Here is a 26,330-nt window from a genome sequence, read left to right on the forward strand (position 1 = left end):
ATACTACGTATACAGCATGTAAAAAGAGTTTACGTTATAAAATGCCAAAATATTGAATGAAATGGTGCAGATATTATTGAAATGTACCAGCATTTATGTTGGAGAAACTGTTTATTAAATGGCTGGGGGCGTTGAATTGAAGGTCTTGGCAAGTATGTGAGTGTGTTTACTCAGAAAGTTTTGCTAGTAAACGGTGCAAAACATTTTTTTTATGTCGAAATACAATTTGACATTACAGCATACGTCGACCACGAAAAGAAAAACAATTTGTACGTATACAATTTCAAACATTTAGGTTAGCTTTAAAAAGGAACTATGCGATGGTCATATAAATTCAAAACAACACTTGGCAAGTGATGTTTACTATCAGAAATATAAATATCTCCTAGAGACATAAAGTATCACTTTCGTATTATTATTCTTGCGATTCTCAATTGTAAAACAATTTATAAACAATGAAGCGATTCTCACAGTGGCGCCCTCGCGGTCGATATTGTAAATACTTTTCAAATTTTTTCTGATCATATAATTATTAATTATAGATTTTGAGATACTTTTTTGCAAACTCCTTTTATTGTCGATATTAACAAAATTTATCAGAAAGACGTATTTGATGTCATTGCAAATAATATTTGAAAATGATTGTTTTTAAAAGGATGTAGATAAAAAATGCAATCAGAAGTGCTTTTATACACTATCAGTGACCTTTTAATCTAAATGTTGTGAAAGCTGACCCCCTAAAAAATATTATTCGCAATAAACAAATAACATTGATCATCCTTGGTATTTTAATAATCAACCACATTCGGTGATTAATATTTCCTTATGATTATATGTACATTAAAAAAACAATTTTCTTTAAATGCTAATCATTTTACTTTTTTTTTCATATAGAAGCAGGATATGAATCAACGAATATAATGAAAAACTGCTTGAAGAGGCATGAATATGTCAGAGGAAGAACACGTGGAGAAGACTTTTGTATATAAGTTTCCAACGTGTACAACAAATCAGGAATATGTATTGGAGATACCATTAAAAATACCTTACTATGGATCCATTAAAGAACTCATGCATCGTATTGTCTCATCATTTAAATTACCATGTTACGTGGAACCAGACTTACTAGAATCTTTGGAGAACACTATTAAAGAGCTAACATTACAATTTTACGATGAAAGAGCAGAGAATGCCCTGGAGAATGCAATGTCAGGGAATACAGATATTGAGGAGATTATAAAAAATTGGGAAAAAATTTATAAACAAAAAACAGTGGATTATGCAGATCCAATTGGAACAACAGATGAAGAGTTGTTCGCTGCTGCTTACCATAGATTGGTACATTCTCCATCGTTGGAACCTATTTTGCAAGCAGAGCATAAGTTTGGACGAGAAGTAACAGAAGTCATTGAAAAGAGGGATAAACATTATGAGCAACTTACTCAAAAGTTAGTACCTAAATGTAACACTGCTAAATTTAGATTTCTAGCTACAAGAGGAAATATCTGATAGATTTGAACTGAATATGTATCTGTAAGATACTGTTCAAACAGTTTATATTAGAAAATATATTGCATATAATGACGCATTCGACAATACTATTACACTGAGCGGCTAGAGCGATTATCACGACAACGTTAAGAAACTATTTTGCTTGTATTTCAAAAACAAAACATGATTTACGCCTTCTATTAATGTTATCTATAGGTCGAAGGTTTATTCTATCGCGTGGTGTAATTAATTTCTTAGATATATATAATTTATATTAGATAAAGTACATAATATATATAATCCATATTATTTCTGCTCACATTTTCCTGTTATTATTAAGCTAAAAAAGAAAAGTCCAAATTCACATAATAATGTTTGCTTTACACTAATGTGTGTATCTGTTAAATTATCGCTTGCACTGACCTTTTCAAGCAGACCTTATCAATAGCTGTAGTATAACAAAGATCACGTTCAAGGTCAATGATCTTTTTTATAATTTAATTGGAGAGAGTTCTTTTTTGAAGAGGCTTGTTAATCGCGTACATCTTCTTCAAAATTACACAAGAGCGAAAGAATTCATCAGAAAATTCAATTCCAGGCAAACGGAAGAAATGCGCAAAGCTGTGGAAGCCTTGGAAGCTGGTTCTACTGAAAAATCCATAAACGAGATGGCTGGACGACACTTCGAAGAACAAAGTTTATTGCAAGGGCAGTGGGGATCAAGAGTTGATGCGTTGAAATTAGAACAGAGACGACAATATCGGAATTGGATTATGAGGCTACTAGAAGAACAACAGACTAATATGTTACCGACACCGATGTATGTCTATGCGAGTAAATTAAACAACCACATCAATATGTAATCATTTTTAAACATATACTATCATCAGGGGTTCTCCAATGGGGTCGACGCCGCCGATTCGACCCGCCTTAGATAATTTTGTGCATACCGAGGATAAAACAACTGCGGACTATCCCATTTTAGAGGAGAGTTTCACTATACACTTGGGCTCCCAAATGAAACAAATGCACAACATACGAATACTGACGGGTGATGTATTAGATTTTTGTAGGATAAAGAAAAGCGAGTCTGGGTGAGTTACTGGAAATAACAATACAAATTTAATAATGAAATAGAAGTTTCATTGTATTTAAAAAAAGCGTTTTTTATCATATAGAATGGATCCAACGCCACAGAGGCTGCAGACAGCTTTGGGATTGTATTCTAATGATTTGTGTGGATTAGTATTATTGAGCGACAATCACTTAGGAAGTTATTCTGGAATCACAAAGGGTAACGACTAGAGTGATTATGTTCTACGTTATCTCTGCGCTTTTTCCAATTTTGTTTTTTCGTAGAATTGTGCTCCATATGTCAATTGACGACAGAGTTTCACTTTCTGCCAATCGACGAGCAATTGGAAAAAATAAGAGACGACGTTAAAGATGCTGTTGCCTGGAGGCAAGCGCATCATAAAGAAGGAATCGAATCGCAGGTGAGAAATTGAAGAAAAAAAGAATACCTGACCAATATTCGAGTATATGTTGAATATATATTATATTTAGACAAAAAAATCGACGACTAGCAAAAGCTTACAGACAGGAGACATTTATATTACAAGGCATTCGAATTTAGCACAAGTGCATGTAATTTTTCACATGGTGGTGAATGATACCTTGAGGTCCGGTAAGTAACTCTTATTTCTTTTATTGATGCTAATCACTTGCTCGAATAAAACGTTTTCTGTACAACACAGGCGATATCAATTCGAGACACCCGGCGATTCTGGGATTGCGAAACATTCTAAAAACTGCTTGCTGTAGTGATGTGACCACGCTCACTATTCCTGTACTTCTTGTTCATGAAATGACAGAGGTATGATGTTTCATTAAAAAATTGTCTTTTGGTATATTAAGACATGATATATTAAAAAATAACAAATGTATTTGAAAACTTCAGGATATGACTGTGGCATGGTGTACGAAACGAGCGGAATTGGTTTTCAAATGTGTGAAAGGGTTTATGATTGAAATGGCGTCATGGGGTGGCGCCGAATTGAAGAATCTACAATTTCTTGTCCCGAAGGTAATTAATGAAAAGATTATTTCCTTAGGCTTGAATAAAAAGAATCGTAAATAGGCCATTTATTTAATACATGTTTAAACTGTGTGACGAGTGATGAATTCCTGCCTTTCACCATCCTCTATCGAACTATCTATATATCTTGCATCAATTGTTGTATGAACAAATGTCAGTAGAACCCTGGAGGAAGATTGGTAGTTTAATTGAAGAACGCTCTTGCTCGAGTATGCACGACTCGCGATGAAGTTTGTCATTTCTAAATTAGTTGAAATTCAAAACTGAATGTAGTTGCTAATTCACCATTATTTTTAGGGGATGTCCGAAGAAGTATTTGGCACGCTAGCCACGATGTTACCGAGCATATTTCGTGTATCGAATCCGCTGGTGTTTAAAGCGACCAGTACACCGCAAACTCCGAAAAAGTGAACGACTGTCTTGCCACTGTTATCGTACAGCGATAAAAATAATAAAATATTTGTTACTGTGTATCTCGGTCATTCTGGTCACAATCACCGCGGCTGGGAATAAAATACAATTCTGCGAATAAACGCCTGATGCTCTTAATGAATTTCTTGTTTATACTAATTTTTCACGAGCATCATTCCTTGAACGATAATTGCGCGACTCGCAATCATTGTAAACAGTATTTGAAACTATATAAAAATGCATAAATGTTGTTCTCAATTAAACTAATTGAGAAATATCATTGTCGTTTTTCTTTCGAATAAACTATGCAAAGTCTGATTGCTTAAATATATCTTTGAAATGTAACTAAATATGATAACTGTAGAGAATACGGATGTATAAATAGTTGCTTACATCCTGATGATAAATTTAACTTTGTTCTAATTATAATGGATGGTATAGGACTGTGCTGGTCACGGCGTATTGAGTATTATGTCTTCGTTGCCCCACCGTACGTACCTTCGTAGCTACTCGCGACAGTGGTGAGATATTGTGGAAGATTTCTCGTGCATGAGCGTCGAAAACAGTAACGTATCTATATTATGATGTAGTGGAGTCCTGGGGCAGTTACACTACCGCTCAAAAGTATCCGAACACTTCCTTTTTCTCTACAAAACGTAGTTTAAGTTAGTAGAAAAAATATTCAGAACAATTTTGTCACTTGTGATTGTTATTATTATGTACATATATTGTGGTATCATAACACAATAGAATTTATTTTTATGTACAAATTATATAATGAAAATGCAATAATATAATTTCTATCCACAAATACGAAATCTAGTGGAACGATGCTTGAAAGGATTTCAAGTTCCACTTTGTTTCATTTCTAAGGTGCAGAGAGAATTCAGAGAATTTTTGATACAAATACTAATAATAAAATACTAATAGAAAGATTGCCGCGCGCGCGATAAGTGCAAGCGGCAATATCTAATCGTGGTGGATACGTCGACGAATCTCGTATTTAATCTTAGTCTAATATTGGTAAGTTTCCAATATAGGTAATTTTTAACTTAAAACGTTAGATATTCCATAAGAAAATAATAAAGATCGATTTTAGTCTCCGGATACTTTTGAGCGGTAGTGTATATTGGCGGAAAAGTACCGATATTTTACCGAGTGTTCAAGGTATCCCATTTTATCGAGAATTTTACTTTACTGAGGGTAAAATTGCCGCGCGTGCGTGAGAAATCTTGCACAATATCTCACCACTCACCACTGACTCGCGACAGTTGAAGCGCGTCCTTTCTCCATAGTAACTGCGCTTACTGATAGGAGACAGTAGCCGCTGCGGTGGGGTCGGTTTTGCCTCAATTGAGGCAAATGTGTCCAGCACTGGTATAGGGTGAGTCAAAATTATATGTCGCGACCACCATAGCGTGATTTCTATATTTTGGTTCGATGGACATTGGTGTAAATAAGTTACCGCAAAATTGGTCTTGACCTTGGCAAAGGTGAAGGTCTTAAAATCAACTTTTTGCTTGCACAGTATTCTCATTGCGAGGACCAGCATTACGAAAGAAACCATGGTTACCGCGACTATGGAGGCAGAAATCATTCGACTTTTGTACCCTGTATTCTTAATAAACATATAACGAATAAAAAATGCTTTATTCACTGGTAAGACTGTAATCTTAATACAACAATGTACAAAAATCTTGTACATATTAAATATAATTTTCCAAATAATAAAATATATCCAATCCTTGCGTCACAAAAATATAAATAGTCACGTTATACGAATGGGATACATGAAATTAAAATGATAATTTTTAATTTCACATCCATGGTTTTTAAAATGATTTTATTAAAACATTTTTAATTCGCTATCATCCCTATGTAATCCGTTTTTAATTCTCCGGATATCCACTTAAGCCTCGAGTATACAATACGAATGAAAATACACTACGTAATGTAAGTTGCATTCTTTCTTGTTTGTTGCGCGTTCAAGAATTAATTTATATCGGCGTCTGAATATTTTTGTGACCGGCTGTACATTTCGCCATTTCCGTCGGGGCGTACAATAATTTATCACGAATATTGTCTGCAGCACGGAGGCACCATAGCATCGTCATGTTATCCGCGCCGGTTTTCCATTTCGTTCACGATTAACGATATCGTCGTGCGAAAATAAATTGATTGAAAAAATACGCGGCGATTGGGGACGTACCAGGCAAACGTAAAAAAGCGAACAAAACAGAGCGAGAGATAGAAATAAAAAGGAACGGCCGAACGTAAATCGGAACGTGGAACGAATTGGGGGCATAATCGCGGTTTATTGAGAAAGACGTGCGTTAATCTCCCGGATTCTGGACCGATCAGAAACGAATTAATTCTGCGCGTGTTCCGAAGAGCAACTCGGAAAGACATTGTCCGAGCATTTTTCCGTTCTTTGTTAACCGAACGGTACGATTCGTTTTCAGTGTGCAGTTTATCTTCCTTGTGTGAACAACTGAATGGAGAACATCTCTGTATTTGGTCGAGGATCAACTGTGCACGGGCCTCAGTGAAAAGGATAAATAAATTGGATTTTTAAATTTGATAAGAAGTCTTTTAAACAATTTGAATAAAAGAAGGCAGAAGAACATAAAGTGCAAAGTGAAAAATGAAACTTCAAATATAAAACGTCTGCAGAAGACATCATAAGAATCTTGAAAATTTTTTTTCGAAATAGATAACTCGGAATAATACAAACAAAAGAAACAAACTCTACATACTTCGCACACCCTCAGCTGGAAGTTCAGAATATTTGTTATTAGGAGATCAGGTTGCCAGGATACCATTTACGGATCTGTTTATCGCGGAAAGAGATTACTTCTCGTGAAGTGACCGATTAAAGAGCAATTGCAATTACAATTAACCAACGAGCAAGAAACACTCGATAGCTTGTGAACAGTGATCTGTTCTTGATAAAAGGGCGCCAGATCGTTCGAGAATTGGATTAGTTGTCGCACGAGACGGAGAAGCGGGGAAAACAAAAGGAAAAAGGGAGAATGTGTGAGTTCATCAGAATACCAAGTGTGTTCTCGCTCCCTTCATAATTCGGCATCGTGATCGTGAGCAGTGTATGCTGAGGACGAGTTTACTGGCATTCCAGCGCAACCTTGTGTGATAAATATAGTTGTAAACTATCACCTGAACAATGTGGCTCCGGGTGATCGCGGTCTTCGCATTAATTGTTTCGTCGGTCTCGCCAAAAACGGTGGGTGGTTGTGGATTTTTCATAGCTTTTTCGCTTTACCGTCAAAATATTATACAACACAGATTCGTTTTGTAATACAAGATGTTGTACTTAATAACAAAAATGTTGTATGTTCATGGAAGGGGTGATTCCCGAGTTCATTTAAAGTAACTTTTTCCGTTGCGAAAATGCTGTGCGCGGCTTTGTTAAAGAGTTCTTAACGAAAAACACGGACCAATTAGAGGACGGCTGGAGCGGATGAATTCCAGCCCGCGACAAGAGCGTCCACTGATCGTGGCGTTAACATTGACCGAGCCGGGATCTGCCCAAAGTAGCCGCGCGCGCTCCGATTTGTCCGTGGTTTTCGTTAATAACTCCTTAACAAACCCGAAGAGAGCATTTTCGCAAAGGATAAAGTTACTTCAAACGATCTCAAGAATCATCTCTTTCAAGGAATCACAACATTTTTGAACACCCTGTATGAATTCGAGTAGTTAAAGGATTAACGACATCGTTTCCTAATATCTGTGACCTATCGGTATTTCAGCGCACGATTTGAATATAAATCGTGAAAAATTGTTGTAGGATTCGAGGTATGAAAATACCAATACTACATTTAAATGTGGTACCACTGGTATCAGTGGTTTGACGATGTTTTGACCGGTATTCATATTTTCAAAAAGCTACGTTACAATTTCTTAACATCTCTCTAATTAACTCTATATATACATATAATAACTCTCCAATTAACAACTGATTTCAACAAATTAATTTCAATCGAAAGCCATACGAATCTTCTGGTATGCCAGAAATGCAAATTACATAACGCCACAGCTGGGTGAAATAGTAAATAATCCTATTTAAAATAAAATAAAATAAAATAAAATAAAATAAAGAAAATATAATATTTTCCTTCAATGATTTTAATAGAGGAGAAATCATATAATATTGGCATTTTCAATTTTAAAAATTTTTCAACAATTTCGAATTTCATCTGCTCAATTTTGCTATAAATGCATAAAGATCCGCAGTCTATTCATGATGTTATTGAGAAGCAATGCAATTTGTATACGTGATGCTACCACCTCTATAGAGGTGTAATAACAATATCCATCTTGATATCTGTCAAATTAAGTTCTATACCGACCGATGAGATTTATTAAACTGATAATGAAACTATACTCACGTGTGCCTCCCCTCAAGTTTGACAAAATTGCACTAATTCTCTGATGTCGATACCACTTCGGCGACGTCCCTTTTTAATTTCTGTACATAATATTAATATTTATGAATATTCGCTCAACTAATGCCAGATCATTTTTACCTGACGCTGTTATAATTATAATCCGCACACTCAGTTTGTACTTTTATCGTTTTAACATAAACGATAAAGTATCAAAGAGTGGTAGGAACAATGCATATCCTGATTTAAAAAATTATTAAGAGTATAAAATCTCTACGCGTGTATACAGCGTGTTCCAAAAATGTACTTCCTTGAAAGGGGTGATTCCTGATGTTATTTGAAGCAACTTTTTCCTCTGCGGAAATGTTCTCCGCGGCTTTGTTACGGAGTTATTAACGAAAAACACGGACCAATCAGAGCGCGGCTACGGCTGACAATGAGTGTGGCGTTGTCGTTGGCTGAACCGGAATCCGTCTGCCATAGCAGTGCGCTGATTGGTCCGAGCTTGTTCAAAATTTTTTGCGCAGGTCATTTACTAAATCAATGCTTCTAATTGCTCAAAAAAAATAAAGTCGTGTGGTCCAACTTTAAAAAAGTTATTTCGATATAAAGGGCGTTTTTTCAAACTTTATTTTGTCTCGATGAGTAAAGGATGTCGATGTAAAATATATTCAACAGCAATTTTGTAGTGGATTTCTTTTACAAATGTCAACCGATCCAGAGATTTAGAGTCACCCCTAGAACGGATCTTTACTTTTCTTACACCCTGTATAAATGTTTATCTTCTTTTTATAAAGCATATAGTACGTATACTGCAAAATGCAGTTGTAATAATTCGCGTAGTTCCTATTTCCTAAAAATTTGAAAAATTTCATACATAATGTTATTGTCGCTGTAATGCATAAAACTACCACCAGTAAAACAAGAATTCGGTCGGTAATTATAAGATAAATGAAAGAATGATAGGTAATGTGTTAAAATTCATTTACTAGGGAGAAGTCTTCTGTAAGCATAGACGATGATTATTGAAAGATATTAATTATCTGACCTTTATGTTGCAGCTCGATCTAGAAGGCCGTGGCTTGACGAAAGAGGACTTCTTCTTGCAATTTCAGAAGTCGATTAATGTAGCCGAAGTGACAGGTCTGATTCTCCGAAATAACAAGTTTGACAAATTTCTCGACTGTTCCACTAATCTGTCGAGTGTAACATTCTTGGATATCTCGCAGAATCACCTCGAACAATTCTTCTTCTTGTGCAAAGACGAGTACAATTTGAAGGTATTGAATGTTAGCCACAATAAATTACAGTACATCACCCACGAAGCCCTCAACCACAGAATCCCGAAGCTCGAGGTCCTTGATCTGTCATCGAACTTGTTATCGTTTGTCAATGAAACTATGCTGGAATACTTCGAGGTAATTCATGCATATGCTTCTCGTACTTGTATACACTTCAAACTGGTATTTTATTCTTTGTAGGTTTTGACATATCTTTCGTTAGCCAACAATCCAATGAGCGATGGAATTCATGAGAATGCATTTTGGAACTTGAAAGAGTTGCAGTATTTGAATCTCAGCAACGTGTCATTGTCCTACGCCTCTGCAGAAATGTTCAAAACATTAGATAAGTTGAAAATGCTAGACTTGTCAAGAAATCCTATAAAAACTATTCCAATGTTACCGATTGCAATAGAAGAACTTGACCTTTCCAACACTATGATCACACAACTGAAAAATATCAAGTTATCGAGTTTGCGAGCACTAAAATTAAATGACATGCAGAGCCTACAAGAGCTATCTTTCGATGATCTTAGCAACTTAACCAAATTAGAAACGTTATCCTTAACCGGCTCGAAGAAGTTAATGCACCTGAACACTCATGTGTACATCGAAAGACCTTTGCCACAGCTGACGCAACTGTCGGTAAACAATTGCAGTCTAAAAACACTCAATCACAACTTTCTGTGGATAACGCAGAGAATGCGAGTTTTGAATTTGGAGGGGAATCCCTGGAGCTGCGACTGCAGGATGAACTGGATCAGGATGGAGGCAACAACCAAAGCCCTCAGCCGAGATATCAAGTAAGCAAAACCAACCCCAAATTACCAATTACAAGAGTAATTTTAGCGAAACTGTATAGGGATGGTCGGTAACTTAGTGAACATTTCGTCCACCCTTACGTAGATGTCGCTGCTGATACCGTAAGCCGTAAGCCAATGTAATTAGGCTTATGGGTCAGAAAAGATCTAAAGCTTATTAATAAATAAAAAAAGTAAGCCAATGAAAAAAATACCATGCATCTGACGATCTCTAAGAAATAGCATATAACAACATCAAATGTTTTAAAATGTGTAAAGTGTATATAAAACGAGTCTGTATCTTTTCTACCAGCTTTAAATGTTAAAATATTAGGATGGTCTACAAGTAATAGCTGAATACTTTCGTTTTCTGTTTTATAAATAATCTCTCTCTAATTTCTTAAAGTACAAATATATTTGACCGTTTAACTGGGTGACAATTAAGTGAAACACAATTAAATGAAAGACCTATTTGTTGTATTAAGGAAATAATACTTATTTCTGAAAGTTGATAGCGAATTCCAATGACGAATTAATTTGTCATTTTCAGTTAAAAGTTTACAGAGCTGTTAAGTTGCCAAATACATTTACTCCACAAACTAAAAAGTACATATATACATTAATTTCTAAATATTCTTTTTCAGTTTTTTGTCATTCAGTGGTATTAAGTCTGATTATAAAGATGCTTCCATCAGAAATTATTCAATAAATTTCTTTATTTAATCACGTATAATTATAAAAATTGTGAAAAATCTAAATAAGTTCAGTTTTGTCATTTTTATAAAACAATGTGTATCCGACACATTTTGTAGCCGGTACAGTTAGTGTTAAGCCCTTATTAACACTAGATTTTTGTTTAATTGTGAATTCGGCTTCCTCAGATGTTACAGTCCCGAACGCCATCGCGACAAACGGCTGAGCGAAGTACCGGAGTATGAGTTCGAGTGCGAGAGCGAGTCGTCAGTGTTTTACCCCGTGTTGTGGGCCAGCACTTTGTTGTTGGTCGTGGCGTTTGTATTGGCAGTGGGCTTCTTCTTCCTCAGACGGCCCATTGGTGCGTGGGACATCGGGCGAAAGAATCGTGACACGGTCAAATACACGAATGTTGACGCATCGTCGACCGACATGGTGAGAATTCTGCCTGGTGGTGAGACAGGCGATCGTAACGGAGAATAAGCTAACATTAGATGATATCTGCACAGGGTGCGGACAAGTTCGTTGTATCAGCAGGAATTTGATGATTCTGTGTGCAAATATAAATGATACTAGACGCAATTTGTTATCTGAAACTCAATTTTCGATTATCAATTATCTTCAAAGAACTTTTTCAAAGACTTTCAAAGATCCTCATAGTCATAATAACTGTCCACTTCATTCCTATATTGCAAAATTGCAATGATACGAGTGGGATGGACGTAAAATTTCTTCTTTCGAAAAATAGGCTGTGATAAGGCTTAGAGATTTCAAGTCATTTATAATTTCATGGCGAAATATTTTTTAACCGAGAACTTTTATCGTGGACTTCTGAGAGATAGCTGTCTAAAAGATGAGTATAACAATTTGCGAGTGTAAATAAAACAAGGGGTTTTCAAAATTGTATTTTTCGAAAACAAAGTCCCGGATGACGAATATTTAGAATGTACTGACTACGTATTTTTGTACCAGGAATCTGTTGTAGTACGATTTATTCCGAATCCTTTGCAGTAGAAACGTATTAATTTAGGGTAAGCAGTAGAATTTTAAGGAAGAACATTTTACTGGTTAAGATTCGTTGTGAGTCGAATTATGGTCTTGTGCAAATTCATATGCACAGTGTTATTCTGTGGATTTTTCTTTGATATCGCTTTAAAATTGTCCGTGATAAAAAACATTTGCACGATCATCCACGCTGTGATTGTTACCTCCTTCACTTACAAAGTAGCGAATAATAACGCTTCATGATTTACGGGATATGCATTTCTCCAGCGAATTAATCTAATCTGTTCCAAGATATTTGGAGGTGTCAATGCGTGTGAACTGTGGATCATTGATCTTTTGAACTCTTCGGATATCAAAGTCTGACAAAAGGTCAACGGTACAATAATCGAAAAGGGTGACGGAGGTTCACGAACATGTACTGATTAACGTTTTCTGTTGTTGCAATCTGAATACGTCGGATGCAAATACACTTTCTCCTGATATGTTTCACACTTTAGGATAAGAGAGACCGGGTATGGTCGTCCACTTTGATTTTCTTACGAGTATAGCCATCGGAAAATCATTTTGACAAGTCTAATACAAACTACCTACACGTGCATTTATAAAAACTGAGTCGTATGGATATTATAAATAGGATTGAAATTTAATTATCTTTCACAAAGAATAATACGCGTCCTATCTTGATACAACTCCGTAGCCAACTATGACTGTCGAGGGGACACGGCAATATGTTTACGCACGATCCTGAGCTATTAATCAATTTTTACCGTCTAGTGTTTCTGTACTATAGCGTTTGTGAGCACTATTACCCGGTCTTCCCTACTGTTAAGAATTACTTGATTTCAGAGTCGCCAGATGAGGGGAGGGAGCACGAATTGAGGGGAAAAAGAACCCTCTCTCTGCGAGTACCGGATCAGTCACGTTTACACATTGTGACACATGCACGACAGAAACGAAACGCGTCACGTGACCGCGGCAAAATTGTAGAAGGGGAAGGTAGAGTGAGGCACAAGTCTTCATCTGGCGACTTTGCTCGATTTCAAATCACTGCCACATGAGAAACGCTTGTCCCCTTAAATTTTTAGCAAAACGGGATGCACGTACTTACGTAACTAGCATTTCGTAGGGTCATCGAGTCTCTAGGGCGTGCTTATATAATACATAAATATTGTAGAGGTAATCGCACCGTTCAAATTTGTATTGTCTACATTCAAAAACATTCTGTGCAGTTAATTTACTATTTACACGCAATAAATGAGAATTATACCGCGACGTCCGTATAGAAATAAATTCGAACGCAATTCATATTGCACTGTATGGCCGAGCGATGATCAATAGGCTTTGTTAACTCGCCACGTGTCGAAATTCAAGTAAATAGAGTCTAAATGCAGTGGTAACGTCTGCCTAGTTATTTTCATCATCCGATCCCGGTGTATCGCGAGTGGTGGCCAAGTATCGCCCGGCACGCCGAACAACAATGCGGCGGCATCAAAACGTCTTTTTTCGTCGGTGCGCATCGACAAAACCTCTTGGTTTTTCAAAAACCCTTTACCGATCTCGCCCCGTTGCGAAAACGGAATTCGTCCGAGGAACAAAAGAGAAATGGTTACAAAGCGGCCGATGGCTCATTTCCTTCGAAAGATTCTTTCGCCGAAGCACGTCGTGAGATACGATTCCACGCATCGGCGAGCCCGCGTACCTTTTTCAAAATGGAGCTAATTGAACCTCGACGAGCACCCCTTTGCACCGCGATTCGCACTGAAGAACCTCGCATGCGTTTCATTTTTATTTGAGGGACGTGCTCTCCGCTGTTTTCTGGTCGGGAGTCACAAACCGGACAGAAATTGACTGTGCTTCACAGTTTGCTTCTGCCCCGAAAGAGACAAAGGAATGAATGGATGCACTCTGGTTTGGATGAATGGTGTTTTGCTATGTAGGCAAGCAATTATTGACATGCTACGTTAAGTTCCTACAAGTGTATTGATCGTGCATTTACAACTATAATCCAGGTGGCGGCACGAAAAGGTATATTTTGGACGTGAATTGGTATAAAATGTTCAATTAATTACGTGATATTTAATGCCTAACTGTCGTTGTAAAGAATGGGCGTTGTTAACTACATACGGGTTAGTATACGCAATTTATTGCTTAGGAAATCAGGAACATCTATAACAAAATAATGCGTATAGCTGATCGAACTGCCATGTACGACATCATAAATATTTAGAGGCTTGCCAAGGAAAGAATAATAATTATCAATAAACAGAATCGAGAGAAAGTATTGGGTTGTAACATAAGTTTTAACCTAAATTTTAATAATTTAGTTATAACTCATTCTAAATGTACGCGTGATTAAAAAGAAGTCACTTGCAATAAGGAATTATACAATTGATTGAATATAATTCTGTACTTTATTGGTAAATTAGAAGAGACACCGAAACACGATTACAAAATCCGCAATTATTATCCAACGTATTTTATTTATTTCAAGAAGTTTTAATGTGGCAGATGTCGCATTATTGATGAAATATTATAACGAAAGAGTTGTATACTTTGTTAAAAAAAAGTGTGGCGCGATACTGGTAGTGGAGAGGATGGTTGAACAAATGGTGCTATGAAGATCGTCAGTTTCCATGACGTGCACCGTGATCGCGTGCGATGTAGCGATCAGCCTTTGTACCGAAGCATGATCTTCCTACAGGAAACCTATTGGGTTACGGCTACGCCCGAGGAGCCTTCCATACGGGAGAACACATTACGCCAGCAAAGTATGGCCAACGAGCAAATCACGTCGTGTGTCGCTGAGTTTAACACTTTCAAATTTGATCGTCGAATAACTTGCAACGATAAGAAATCACGCCATCTTCAGGGCGAAAACATTACGATTCTCAACAGGACTTTTACACTCACTTTACACAACGTAGCGGACCTCCAATTTTAATTTTCTTTTTTTTTTTGGAAAACTAGGCTTTGGATGAACAAATATTATTCCATACTTTTTTCTTATTTTTTCGTGAGGGATTACCTCGTGTTCGGTTATACATGACACTCGGCCGCACCTTGCATACAAGATGGCCAGCTTTGAAATTGAAATGAATATTACTTGAATACTATAAGTGTTATATAAAAAATAGTTTAAATAAGAAGTGAATCATTTTGAGAGGACCATAGTCCGCGCGGTGTACATAGTTTCTTCATAGATAGATGCATAGAGGTCACATGATGATGATCATGCGCTTTTTTAAATAGTATCGTACATTTTTTTATCATTCTCTTAAGTGTTCATTCATTGGACAGGCAATCCTAGGCAGAGTATTTAAGCATTTGATGTCCTACGCACCATTATTATAACATCACAGCCAATCTAATCTCTTGTTGTTTCAAAGTAGTAAATATTCATATATTAGGTTGACCCAAAAGTTTCTTCCGCAGTGTGTTCCTTTAATGTTGCTAAATAAATACAAACACTGCGATAATCTTTATGTGAATGTTTTAGTACTTCCTAGCATGAATTTGGGGATCTTTTGGGACAACCTAATATTTATTTAGCAATATTAGAGGAACACATTCCGAAAGCAACTTTTGGTACAACCTAATATAACGAATCTTCAGCATTCTGATCAAAATTCTGAATCCTGAAATAATATTTTTAATTACCAGAACTTATGAATCAGATTGTGGCAGAAAATATAAAAGGAAGGGACACTTCTTCTAATAAAAATAATTGCATTCAGAGTGTGGGTGTTGAAGGAATAATAAATGTCGCGAGTACTACGGTTGGGAGGAAACTGCGGGAGCGCATCAGAATCGGCGAACGTGGTTGCGGGTGGTTCGATGCGTGAAGAGCGGGAGGCAGGACGAGAGATCGGGGGCCGTGCTCGATTATACCGATCCGCGCTCAATGGTACATTGTGGAACTCCTTTTTGGATATTCCAGAAAGAGAGGTCCGGACAGCGCGGCGCGACGGAGCGGGACGTTCGAGCGTTTTACGCGGCGATATCGAGTGTCCGTAATTCGAGATGTCCGTGCGAGCCAATTTGGCGAGCAAGTGGAAAAATAATACACCGTCTACCAGCGTCGAGGCACATCGGGACTCCTCGCGAACGAGCGCGGAGAAGCAAATTTTTTTAACGATCGAACGTGAAACACGTGGGCAGTCCTGGTCTGGCCCATGGCCCGATCAGGAATATCGTGTTTCCAGCCAAGCAAATACGAGATTCTCCCTTAAGACACCTCGATAGCCCTGCCGATATTTTCGCTGAAAAAAATCTTCGCCTGATAGCTGCCCGGAGATCAGCCCGGGGAGACAGATCCTAATCGACGTCGACGAAACTGTCTACTGGAAGTTACAAATGAAACTTTCAATGGGGATGATCGGCAGACAAGGATCTTACGAGTTCCACATTGCGTTACTTTTAGATCCATCATTGATAGTAATTTTTCATGTTTGTCACACTCAACGTATTTAATTTGTTTGATGTATTTTAGTATTTTATACTGGACGTGATGCTAAAAGCATTTATGACTAGAGGATTCTATAGATTCATGACAAAAATAAGTAGGTATAATTGAAGATAGTAAGAGCAGTAGAAAAATTTAAAATCTGTTTATATTATTTTCAACCTGTTAAGCTTATTAGGAAAGAAAATAAATTTCCATTTCGTTCCAGTTTGTTGAAATTCAGGTGGAACATGTTTATTTTACATAAAGATCCACTGTCTACTTATTACTGAACATATGGTAAATGAGAAATGCTAAAATATAAAAATGATAAGTGTTTTAGTGGATTACACATTGAAGTATTTAAGCTCGGCTTTCAACGTTTAATTCGAAATAGGTTTTACTCTAAATTGAATGAATAAACTTATTATTGTACGATACCGCACCCCTCACGTATCCTCACAATAACGATTTTAAGAAAATTATAAAATTTCTATTAAAATAGGATTAAATAAGAAATGGGTCATCAATGAACATCGATTTATAATGAATGAACATATATGTACTCCAGTGAATAATAATTACACAAATTCATCATAGCACCATTGAACCACCTCAAGATACAAATCGCTAATTTCACGATAACAATACTTGTGTACGTGGGATGTCGTTCGTGCACCTGCTAAATAAATTATATAATATACGGTGTATAAATAAAAGATCTCTTTAGCGAGACATTTGTGAACTTACAAATAAATTACTGTATTTTCAACTTAAAGAGGGCGCTATAAATGTTATTTTTTCGTTTAATACGAATTTTGTTTCGTAATAAACACAACGTGATTTGTTAATGGAGTGTAATTTTACAACAATCACTACAACAATTTACAACAAATGTAATCGTTAAAATGACCATGAAAAAGCCCTAAATAAGTTTGAAAATACACAAAATGAAAGTCAGCGGATTAGTTTCTATATTCACCCTAAAAACGGTGTTATTCGTATGTAGACAATACGGACGAGCATGCTGAAAAGTTCCGTTCCGCCGTTTTTATTCGACAAAATCAGTGGCGTCTGTTCACAGTCGGCTGATCAGTGTATTCGGCTTGCTTAACACTTGGCGAGATGTATTTTTGAAGCGTTGTCGCACTTTTTATGATCACGATTCGTTAAACCATTGCTCCCGCATTAACTCAGCTGGCCTGCTAATTACCTGGTAGCTCTGATATTTCATCCGTTTCCTTTCTTCTATACTTTTTCGTCGACCTATCGCTTCCTCCGACGTTCTACTCATTGTTTGAAACGACCGGGTACGGCGGAAACGCGAGAAAAAGAAGCTTACTCCGCGTTTCCGACAAGAATCGAATTATAATCTCGCGAAAACTTATGCGTAATAGAGAATGTACCGAACATACTGTGAGTTGTAATTCACTTAAATTTTTGTCATTTTAAAGGTAGGATTTCAGAAACAAACCTGTTAGAAGAATTTTTAAAGACATTCTTTCCATTTATCTTGTCAACGGTCCCTGTCACAAAAATTGTATACTGACTTTGGGTATCTAATTTCAATTATTCTCTAACCAATGTGACATGTTGCTACCTTTTCACTAGCTGTATTCACTATTCTTAAATCTGAACACGTGGACTGCCACACCAGGGACCACATAAGTCACACAAATTCAGAACAAACTATTTAATAATATAAGGGTAGAAAAGTAATTTTCGTGTATCTTGTAGATCCTAACAAAGGTTAGGTTACTCAATATATTGTAATAAAGATTGCTTTTTAAATGTGATGCAACAAAATATGTGTCATGCATGACTTCTGTTGGAGTAAAAATATTCGGTGTAATATAGTAGGAGCATGATAAAACACTAAAAATGCCGATACAATTAAAAGTACCTATGCAACAGAAGAGAGTTGCTAAAATTGCAACGTCGCAGACGAATGCTTCTCGAAGAATTCGGGAATTGTCATCGCATTCATCATCATCCGGTGAACGTACTTGTACGATCAATCAAACTTCCTGCAGGTAACGTACGTATGCACACTGAGGTCGTCGATGTCATGGGGTTGAAAGCTTTGATTTGTAAGTAGCATAGACGCTGGTCGGTGTTCGGCGATTTTTGGCGTTCCGAAGTTTATCTGATTAAACCATCATAAAAACATGGGTTTATGTGTGTAAGCTCGGCTGGGAATCCGTGGGGTACGGTCGAACAAATGAATAATGAAAATAAAACCCACGATGTTATCGGCAAGCATCAGGGGATTACACACGCATCAGCGCGGTTGAGATGAACTTACATTATGGAGTTCCCCGCGAGGGTGGCGTACGTATACGTAGCACACGTCCGCGTGCGCGCGCGCGTTTTAAGCGCACACCGTACGTTACGCATTTACGCGCAGCACCGCCGTCAAAGAAAACAGACTTTTTTCCCCGACTCGGCGTCACACCAACCCTCTGTGCTCGCATCGACCCAGAACGGATTTAAACGGCAAATCAGGGGTTCCGCGTTACGTATTGCTGTTACAAATGGCAGTTTTCCCTCGCAGGAGCAGCCGCCGTACCTACGGTACTGAATTTCGAAAGATATCTCAGCAAATACAGCGTCGTCGAAGTAAATCCGGAATTTTTTCGGCCGGTCCCATAAATAAGATAAGGCAAATATAAACAAAGCAATTGTTGATAAGGTTATGAGCCACCGATCAGTGGACAAGTGGCAAAATGTTAGCCATGAATCGAGAGTATACGACCAAAAAGCGACAATACTCTAATCTACAAGAAGTTAAAAGAGACTAGAAGAAGCAGTGTCACCAAATGAGGGGAAAATGTTACCCTCTCTTTTACCGGACGCATGCACGGCAGGGATACAAGTCTGGATCTTGCGATACAGACAAGAAGCCGCAAGTGTCTAGCCAAAAAATTCAGAAATTCTGACAAACAATAAAAGGTAATTTCATATCCTGGACACCTCACATGAGCGCGGAATTCGTAATCGTGTTAAAAGAAAAGATTAGGCTCACGGAAACCTCTGTTATCACTAGTCTCTCAGAATTGTGGCCTCCCTGTAGCCAGTGTAGCCCATACTGCAATCCCATCGACTATTGCATGTGGATCGTAGTCGAGGCAAAGGTAAATGCACAGCATCGCAACACCACAGATTCCCTAAAGCCCACCATCTGGAAGCGATGACGGAAATGGACAAGGAGAAGGTGAAGCGAACCTGCAGCGGGTTCAGGTATAAGCTCCAGAAGGTCGTGGCGGCTACTCGAGGCTACATCGAGTAATTCCATTCTTTATACTTTTGAACAAACTGACGAAGGAATATATTGACAATGAAAGTATGTTTTTCATTTCTGCCCTCGTTTGACTTTAAAGGTCATGATGTATAGTATACGAATGAATTCCTTTTGGCACATGCTTTCATATGATTAAAGCATTGCAGGTCACCGTCATTTCTGAAAAAAATAGTGCAGATAAAAGTATTACAGACACCATTACATTGCTAGCAGAAAACATTACAACTTTTCGAAAACGCTGACTGGTGTTAGCGTGAACGCCCTGCATATGTAGTATGACTATATGTATGTATTATGGATTAGACAGTTTTTAAAATATTCAATATGTATTACGTACACGTACATGGAAGGAAGGATCGTTGTAAAGAATATGTATGCAGAAAGTAAAAGCTTAATTAATATATACCTAAAGGTTAAAGATTTTTATTTTATAATTTATTGAAGGTCTAAAAATGCCACCATCAGAATTGACTCGATAAATATTTATTTAGGCATGAATGCTCGATAGATTTAATGCCAAAGGGGTTTGAAGGCAAGGGAAATTGCAGAATGTGTGTGTGTTAATAGTTAAAGATAAAAATAAATAGTTCTTGTCTAATTAGATTCTTAATTTCCTGAACACCTCGGGATTTAGATGGAATACTTTCAATAATCATAAACACATACTTGTAGTATTAGAATTTACTTGAAAATCGGTAAAAATTGCAAATTTTTTCTTGTCAAAGTGTAAACTTTTTTGCGAGAAAAAAGGAGACCACCAGTTTACTCTATATTCCAGTGACGACCTTGCGGTGTGTACCGGAAGGATTACTCCGTTCATGCAATTTTATCGCGCCTAATCACTAGCAGCGCGGTCGCTTTTGTGACGAGCGGGGCACAGATCTCCGCTTACGGTGTAAATGTCGTTGTAATGGTCGAGCGCGTTCTGCATTCCGGGATACTCCGATTATGCCAAGGTGTGAACTTACGGGGCCGTCGAATAGAACCGACCATGAGCACAAAGGTAAAGTCCCCACGGACCAAGCCGCTTACGATCAATACTTCGATCCTTCGATCTCGCCTAGTCTCTCTGCCTGCGGAGAGTGTCCATTCGACGGTGCACAATGCCAAATGGACGGAATATGCTTCTTAAATACCCAGCGGCCACTTCTCCGGGATAAGAGGCATCTCCTCGAGCCCTTGCAATCCAGGGCGAGGCACGTTCCAGCCCGCGAACGTCCGGAATAATATCGCAACGCGAATCGAATTCGAATCGGATAGCGGCGCGGCGACCCGACGGCGATTTTCTGACGCGCTGCCACTCTTCAACTTCTTCTCGGTCTTTTGAATGCCCGCTAGACGCGTCAGTAATTCTGAAAAAATAAACGCGCCAATTGAACGATCTAATCAATACACTGCGAAGTTACGTATTCACCACGTACGTTTGCAAATGAAGTACGGCAATACCCCAACGTCTTCCCGTCTTACAAGGGAGCACACGGAAGATACACACTCATTTTTAGGAAACTTCGGGAGAAGGTTACTCTTAGAAAAATATTCATATTTCTTTAGAGTCATGGACTGAAGGGGTGAAAACAGCCCCCAAAGTTGGGAGTCGGAACCATTATTTGTCCTAATATCTCGGAAATGATTAGAGCTAGGGTCAATTCAAATGCCAAAGTTGTGAATCTTTTAATAAGCAATATATCTGCGAAAACAGATTTCCAATATCATTATTCGTTTAAACAATATTTTGAAACATGATAATTTTTTCATCATGGTTGCTAGGCGTCTTTCCAGTGTTTTAAACAGTATAACTTTTTTATAATCGTACCAAATGACCTGATTTTTTATAATCAATTAGAAGCATTTTGTAAACCAATGCTTTTAATTGATTATAAAAAATCAAGTCGCGGTTGGTACAATTATAAAAAAGTTATTCTATTTTAAAGGGTGTACGAATACTTTTTACACTCTCGATTTTGCCCTTTAAAACAGTACAACTTTTTAAAAATCGGATCGACTTGACTTTTTTTAGCAATTAGAAGCATTGGTTTACTAAATGACGTACAAACAAGATTTCGAAAAAATTGCTATTGGTAGATGACATGAAAAAATAAAAACGGCACTTTTTAAAATTTTTTGACTCGGGTCCGTAATGAAAATTTAACATATGCGTTTTGTAGATCTATGTTAGTTATACACGTGCTCAAAATTTCACCGAAATTGTTTTATAATAGGTTTATGATGCGATGAAATTTTCAGCATATACATAATTTATTAACACATTTTAAATTTTCATTCTACTCTTAACAGATTTGTTGTATGCTTTCATAAATAAAAATTGAGCGCAACACGAGGAGGCTTCTGGTTACTACATTGCTTAACGTAAAGTAACCAACTTTTTTGAAAAATTATTTTTGCCAGATACTAGTTTAAACTGTGTGTAATAATCTACATTACTGTAGACTCCTGAGTATTCAATTATAGGCGGAACAATTACATAACCATCGTATTAAAGACTGATTAATTCCTCGGAGAAAAGGAAAGGGTAGAAAGCATGGGTATAAAAAATTAGATATTAAATTTTTATTATTAAATTTCAATCATTTTTCTTTTTATAAAAATCGAAAATTTATAAAATGTATTTCTGCCGCCTATGCTACACTGTGCACCCGTGTACGTTTACAGTAAGTAGGTAGATACACCGTTTGCACAGCAAAGCGACACGAGAGATTGTATCCCGACTTTTGCGGCTCTTCCGTAAGCAAGAGTAAAACCGAAAAGCATCGTTCGCCTAAGCCCGGTAACTCAGGATTCGTCACGTTCGCGAGCTGTTTGACCCCTCCCCTTCCCCCTCGTCGTTCGTCGCAGCTACCGCCTGAAAAGAGTCTTACACCTGAGCGTAAGGTCCCCATCCTTCGTAATTACTTCCAGATGTGGTCGCCGGTGCTATTAGCATTGCACCCGACTAGTATACGTTTGTTCGACTTTATTGTCGTTTTGGGGGCTCAACAAGGTGCCGGTCCTCCAAGGACATGTCCAACCTCCGCAATATTCCCGAGAACCTGCTGAAACCCACTGTTGAGCATCGTCGCGTGCAGTATACACGGGATTTCCCAGCACTTTAGATCAGTAACTTTATTGGTCACTAGCGGTTGTAAACTTAAAATCTGTCAAAAACGTCCACCTTATGGCAGAACCCTAGCTCTCTACCCATCCCTGCCCTTCCCTTCTCACCTCTCCCCATCCTCCATCCCTCGCCCCTCGTTCATCGCTCGAGTACCGACTTTTACGGTGTCTCTGACGGTTTCGTAATCTGGAGGCTCGTTTTTTTTCTCCACGGAAGATCTTTTTTTTTTAACTACACCCTAACAAGAAGCTTTGCTCAAATGCAACAGAATCGATAAGGTATTAAGTTACATGATTCGATACCGTCGTCTACAATACTAAATTTGTTAATCAGTTAATTGTGGCAACAAACTCCTGTTTACTTCTGTAAATGATTGTAAACGTTTATTACATTCTCAATCACGGAATATTTATTCTATGAGTGTGTAGGATGACTTGGTGTAATATGCCACAGTTAAAAAAATAAATTGGTCGATAGTTACAGGCATTTAACTCTTACAGTTTAATAATAACATGAAAAATATAAAACTTTTTAAAACTGGCATTTTACATGAACTAATTCATAAATGAGGAAACTAACGATTCTAAATTCAATCTTAATTAGTGGAGCATACAAATGTTTCTGAAAAATAACTATTTCTTAGAAAGTTTGCAATTTCTCTGCAGTTCTTACCCAATGACATTTAGATCATATTCTTTATTATATCAATCATTCTTTTTTTCCACAAGCAACTATGTCCAGTACACGATATCACTTTTGAACAATAAAATGATGCATTTTTTACATTATGCGTTCAGAAGATTACGTATCTATCTGTGACGTCTTCCAAGCTGACAAGCTTTTACACCTTTAATGTGCTCTCCTCTAAAGTTTTAAAATTGTGACTTAATACACACTGGCTGTGGGGTCCAGATGTAAAATATTCATATGTATAAGCAACTGTGGTCTGTTTTTCGAAAGAGAAAACTCGAGATACTCCAGCAGTTACTATCAATTTTTATCTTCTTTTGTAGTTTTCTCGTTTTCATTAGTTTATCTTAATATAGGTATTTATAAATAATTCATTGCTGCTTTAAAAAAATTTCAGTTTGTAAAAATTGTGGTAGTTATCATATACAATACTATTTACACTCTCCTTTGTTCGCCACTGTATATCCTCTGGCAGTTTGTTTGACTTCGAAATATTTCTCGCTCGACGATTTTCTCGATTGTAGCAACGGGAGTTCTTTATTTATTGTATATTTTATCCGCGGCTTTATTGCCATTTTGTGCGAACGTTCGCGAGAAAAGCACCGATAAAATGTTTAATTTCAGTTCAGTGTATGGCTGAGGGATTGCTTGGGGAAGGGGGCGGGGGGTGGAAAGAAAAGGTAAAAAGCCAGAGCCGCATGAAAGCTGACGGATTTCGCGTAGATTAGACAGTCTTTTCGCGTTTTCTCGGCAAACGGACGGTTTCCGCGTCGTCGTCGTTGTTGTTGCGGCAACGTTTACCGAGTGACAACTAGGCGTTTTAAAAGGCCACCCGTTCGCCAAGCAAAGATGTAACATAACAAACAGCCACCGAAAGGGGGGAGGAAACGTATTTGCCCGGGGCGATATCGAGTTCCCGGCCACTTCCTGCGCTTCTTCTTCCTCGTCTACTTGGTCCGTGGCGCCGTTGCAGTCGGCGACCTGACGTCTCACTGAGTGACGAGTGCCACCCTTGAACGCATCAGGAATAGACCTTCTCACGGAGTGCATTTAGTCGCGAACATCGTTCTTTCTCTCTCTTGCTTTCCCGCTCTATCCTTTTTTCGTTTCTTTTTTTTTGGTCCTACGCCTCGCGCCACCGATAAAAAGCGCGCGTACGAAAATATACTTTGGAAAACGGTAGACAGCGTTCAACTACGCGCGGACAAATTTTGTATTGAAATAACAAACAGGCACGTCACATTCCGTGATTCTCGTGTACTCTGTTTCACTGTGTCGTTCGAGGGTAACATGTTGCAGAAAGTACTCAAATCATAATTCAATTGGTGGCTGGAACAACGTTGGATGTGAGATTTCCTTAAGGTTTATATTAGCTTTTATTGTTCTTCCATCAAATCCTGTTCTTCTGCCTTTACACTTTGTATCATCCACCGTTGTTCTAGCCAACAATTCAATTCTTGATTAATTGTTAAATGGTGGATAGATTATTTTCAGCTCGCAACAATATTTAAGAAAAGTAATGAATGTCCATGTAACTTCTGTACCTTGCAATTAACCCTCATACACTGCATAATCATACCTCATAATATTTCAACCATTTTTGTTTTATACTTTAAATCGACAGATTATGTTTCACTTGTAATCATAATTTTTCGTCTTACAACACAGACAGAAATAAACCAATCGTTTTGCAATATGCAAAAAATGTAAATTGGTGAATTTTCACCTTGAGAAACGTACGAGGGTTAATACAGACAATTTTTATTTCACACGAGTTGAACACGTTACTCCTTACAATTATTAAATTTTGCGATAATGTTGGTTGTATTATTTATACTTTACTCAATTGCCAACGTTTGTAAGATATTTTCCATTCTTGTTTCGGACTAGATACGTTAAACACGTATGTGTGTAATTATTTCGAATTAAAACCTTACTTAATAACAATTTATTTGAGATTCAAGGCATTTCAACAATAAGATATTCTAATTTCTGACTCGGGGTCCTCATGTTTCGTGCGCCTGGAGCAGTTTGCTCCGCGGTAGCTACGCCACTGGGTCTGTAGGATCGCGTGACGGAGAAACATGACGATATGTGTCAGAATAAGCGTGTGAGCGAGTGAACGAGTGTGAGCGTCAAGGTGGCGATTAGGCGGAGCCAGAACTGTACTCCCTGTACCGTCCCGAGTCTCTTCTTGTGAGACACGGACAATAGTTATAGGTAGACACAGTCGATGAAACGGTAACGAAAAAAATGGTAGTCTAAGAAGTTGTACTGTTCTGTCTGCTCGCAATCGTAATGATGTCTCTAATCGTTTTTATCTGCATTATTTTTTTAAAACTGAAGATGACCTCTAATTTTTTAATTGGCAGGCTATACATATACTTTTTATATCATGAAAGCGTGTGCCTGTATGTGTATAAAATAGCAAACTCGAGTCAATTCGTGGAACGTTCCAGTTCATAAAGAACTAGGTACAAACTGAATTATCAATTAAATAAAGAGAAGGTAAAATGATGCAACAAAAGTGAAATAAAAGCATACACAAAATTGCAGCTTAATTAATTTAATTTTGCTGGAATGTTCCAGAGCTGAAAGGTTTCAA

General features: G+C 37.6%; 2 protein-coding genes across 6 annotated transcripts; both read left to right on the top strand.

Annotated features, from left to right (window-relative positions):
- Positions 1 to 3: 3 nt before the first annotated feature.
- Positions 4 to 5,618, top strand: LOC143207593 (FERRY endosomal RAB5 effector complex subunit 3). 4 transcript variants are annotated; one of them, XM_076421257.1, is made up of 10 exons: positions 4 to 156; positions 895 to 1,448; positions 2,090 to 2,311; positions 2,382 to 2,585; positions 2,670 to 2,785; positions 2,851 to 2,987; positions 3,058 to 3,178; positions 3,249 to 3,367; positions 3,452 to 3,577; positions 3,887 to 5,618. In XM_076421257.1, the coding sequence occupies exons 2-10, from the start codon at positions 943 to 945 to the stop codon at positions 3,998 to 4,000; spliced, it is 1,665 nt and encodes a 554-aa protein (XP_076277372.1). In that variant the 5' UTR covers positions 4 to 156; positions 895 to 942; the 3' UTR covers positions 4,001 to 5,618. The 4 variants fall into 4 exon arrangements, with proteins under 4 accessions (XP_076277372.1, XP_076277373.1, XP_076277371.1 ...); XM_076421258.1 differs by having other exon boundaries at positions 20 to 152; XM_076421256.1 differs by having other exon boundaries at positions 111 to 269; positions 3,887 to 5,617.
- Positions 5,619 to 6,082: 464 nt separating this feature from the next.
- LOC143207594 (uncharacterized) lies at positions 6,083 to 22,204 on the top strand. Of its 2 annotated transcripts, XR_013008695.1 has the most exons (5): positions 6,083 to 7,241; positions 9,465 to 9,821; positions 9,885 to 10,486; positions 11,365 to 19,574; positions 19,669 to 22,204. XR_013008695.1 is itself a non-coding variant. In XM_076421260.1 (4 exons), the coding sequence occupies exons 1-4, from the start codon at positions 7,182 to 7,184 to the stop codon at positions 11,657 to 11,659; spliced, it is 1,314 nt and encodes a 437-aa protein (XP_076277375.1). In that variant the 5' UTR covers positions 6,083 to 7,181; the 3' UTR covers positions 11,660 to 22,204. The 2 variants fall into 2 exon arrangements, 1 of the variants encoding a protein (XP_076277375.1); XM_076421260.1 differs by having other exon boundaries at positions 11,365 to 22,204.
- Positions 22,205 to 26,330: the final 4,126 nt, after the last annotated feature.

This window comes from Lasioglossum baleicum, chromosome 3 (genome assembly GCF_051020765.1).
Source record: "Lasioglossum baleicum chromosome 3, iyLasBale1, whole genome shotgun sequence".
Lineage (NCBI taxonomy): Eukaryota > Metazoa > Arthropoda > Insecta > Hymenoptera > Halictidae > Lasioglossum > Lasioglossum baleicum.

Coding starts and splice junctions, on each gene's coding strand:
- LOC143207593 (XM_076421257.1), top strand. CDS start 943: ATGAATATGTCAGAGGAAGAACACGTGGAGAAGACTTTTGTATATAAG. Junction 2,586..2,669: donor ATAAAGAAAAGCGAGTCTGG/GTGAGTTACTGG, acceptor TTTATCATATAG/AATGGATCCAACGCCACAGA. Junction 3,368..3,451: donor TTGTTCATGAAATGACAGAG/GTATGATGTTTC, acceptor TGAAAACTTCAG/GATATGACTGTGGCATGGTG.
- LOC143207594 (XM_076421260.1), top strand. CDS start 7,182: ATGTGGCTCCGGGTGATCGCGGTCTTCGCATTAATTGTTTCGTCGGTC. Junction 7,242..9,464: donor CGTCGGTCTCGCCAAAAACG/GTGGGTGGTTGT, acceptor TTTATGTTGCAG/CTCGATCTAGAAGGCCGTGG. Junction 10,487..11,364: donor GCCCTCAGCCGAGATATCAA/GTAAGCAAAACC, acceptor CGGCTTCCTCAG/ATGTTACAGTCCCGAACGCC.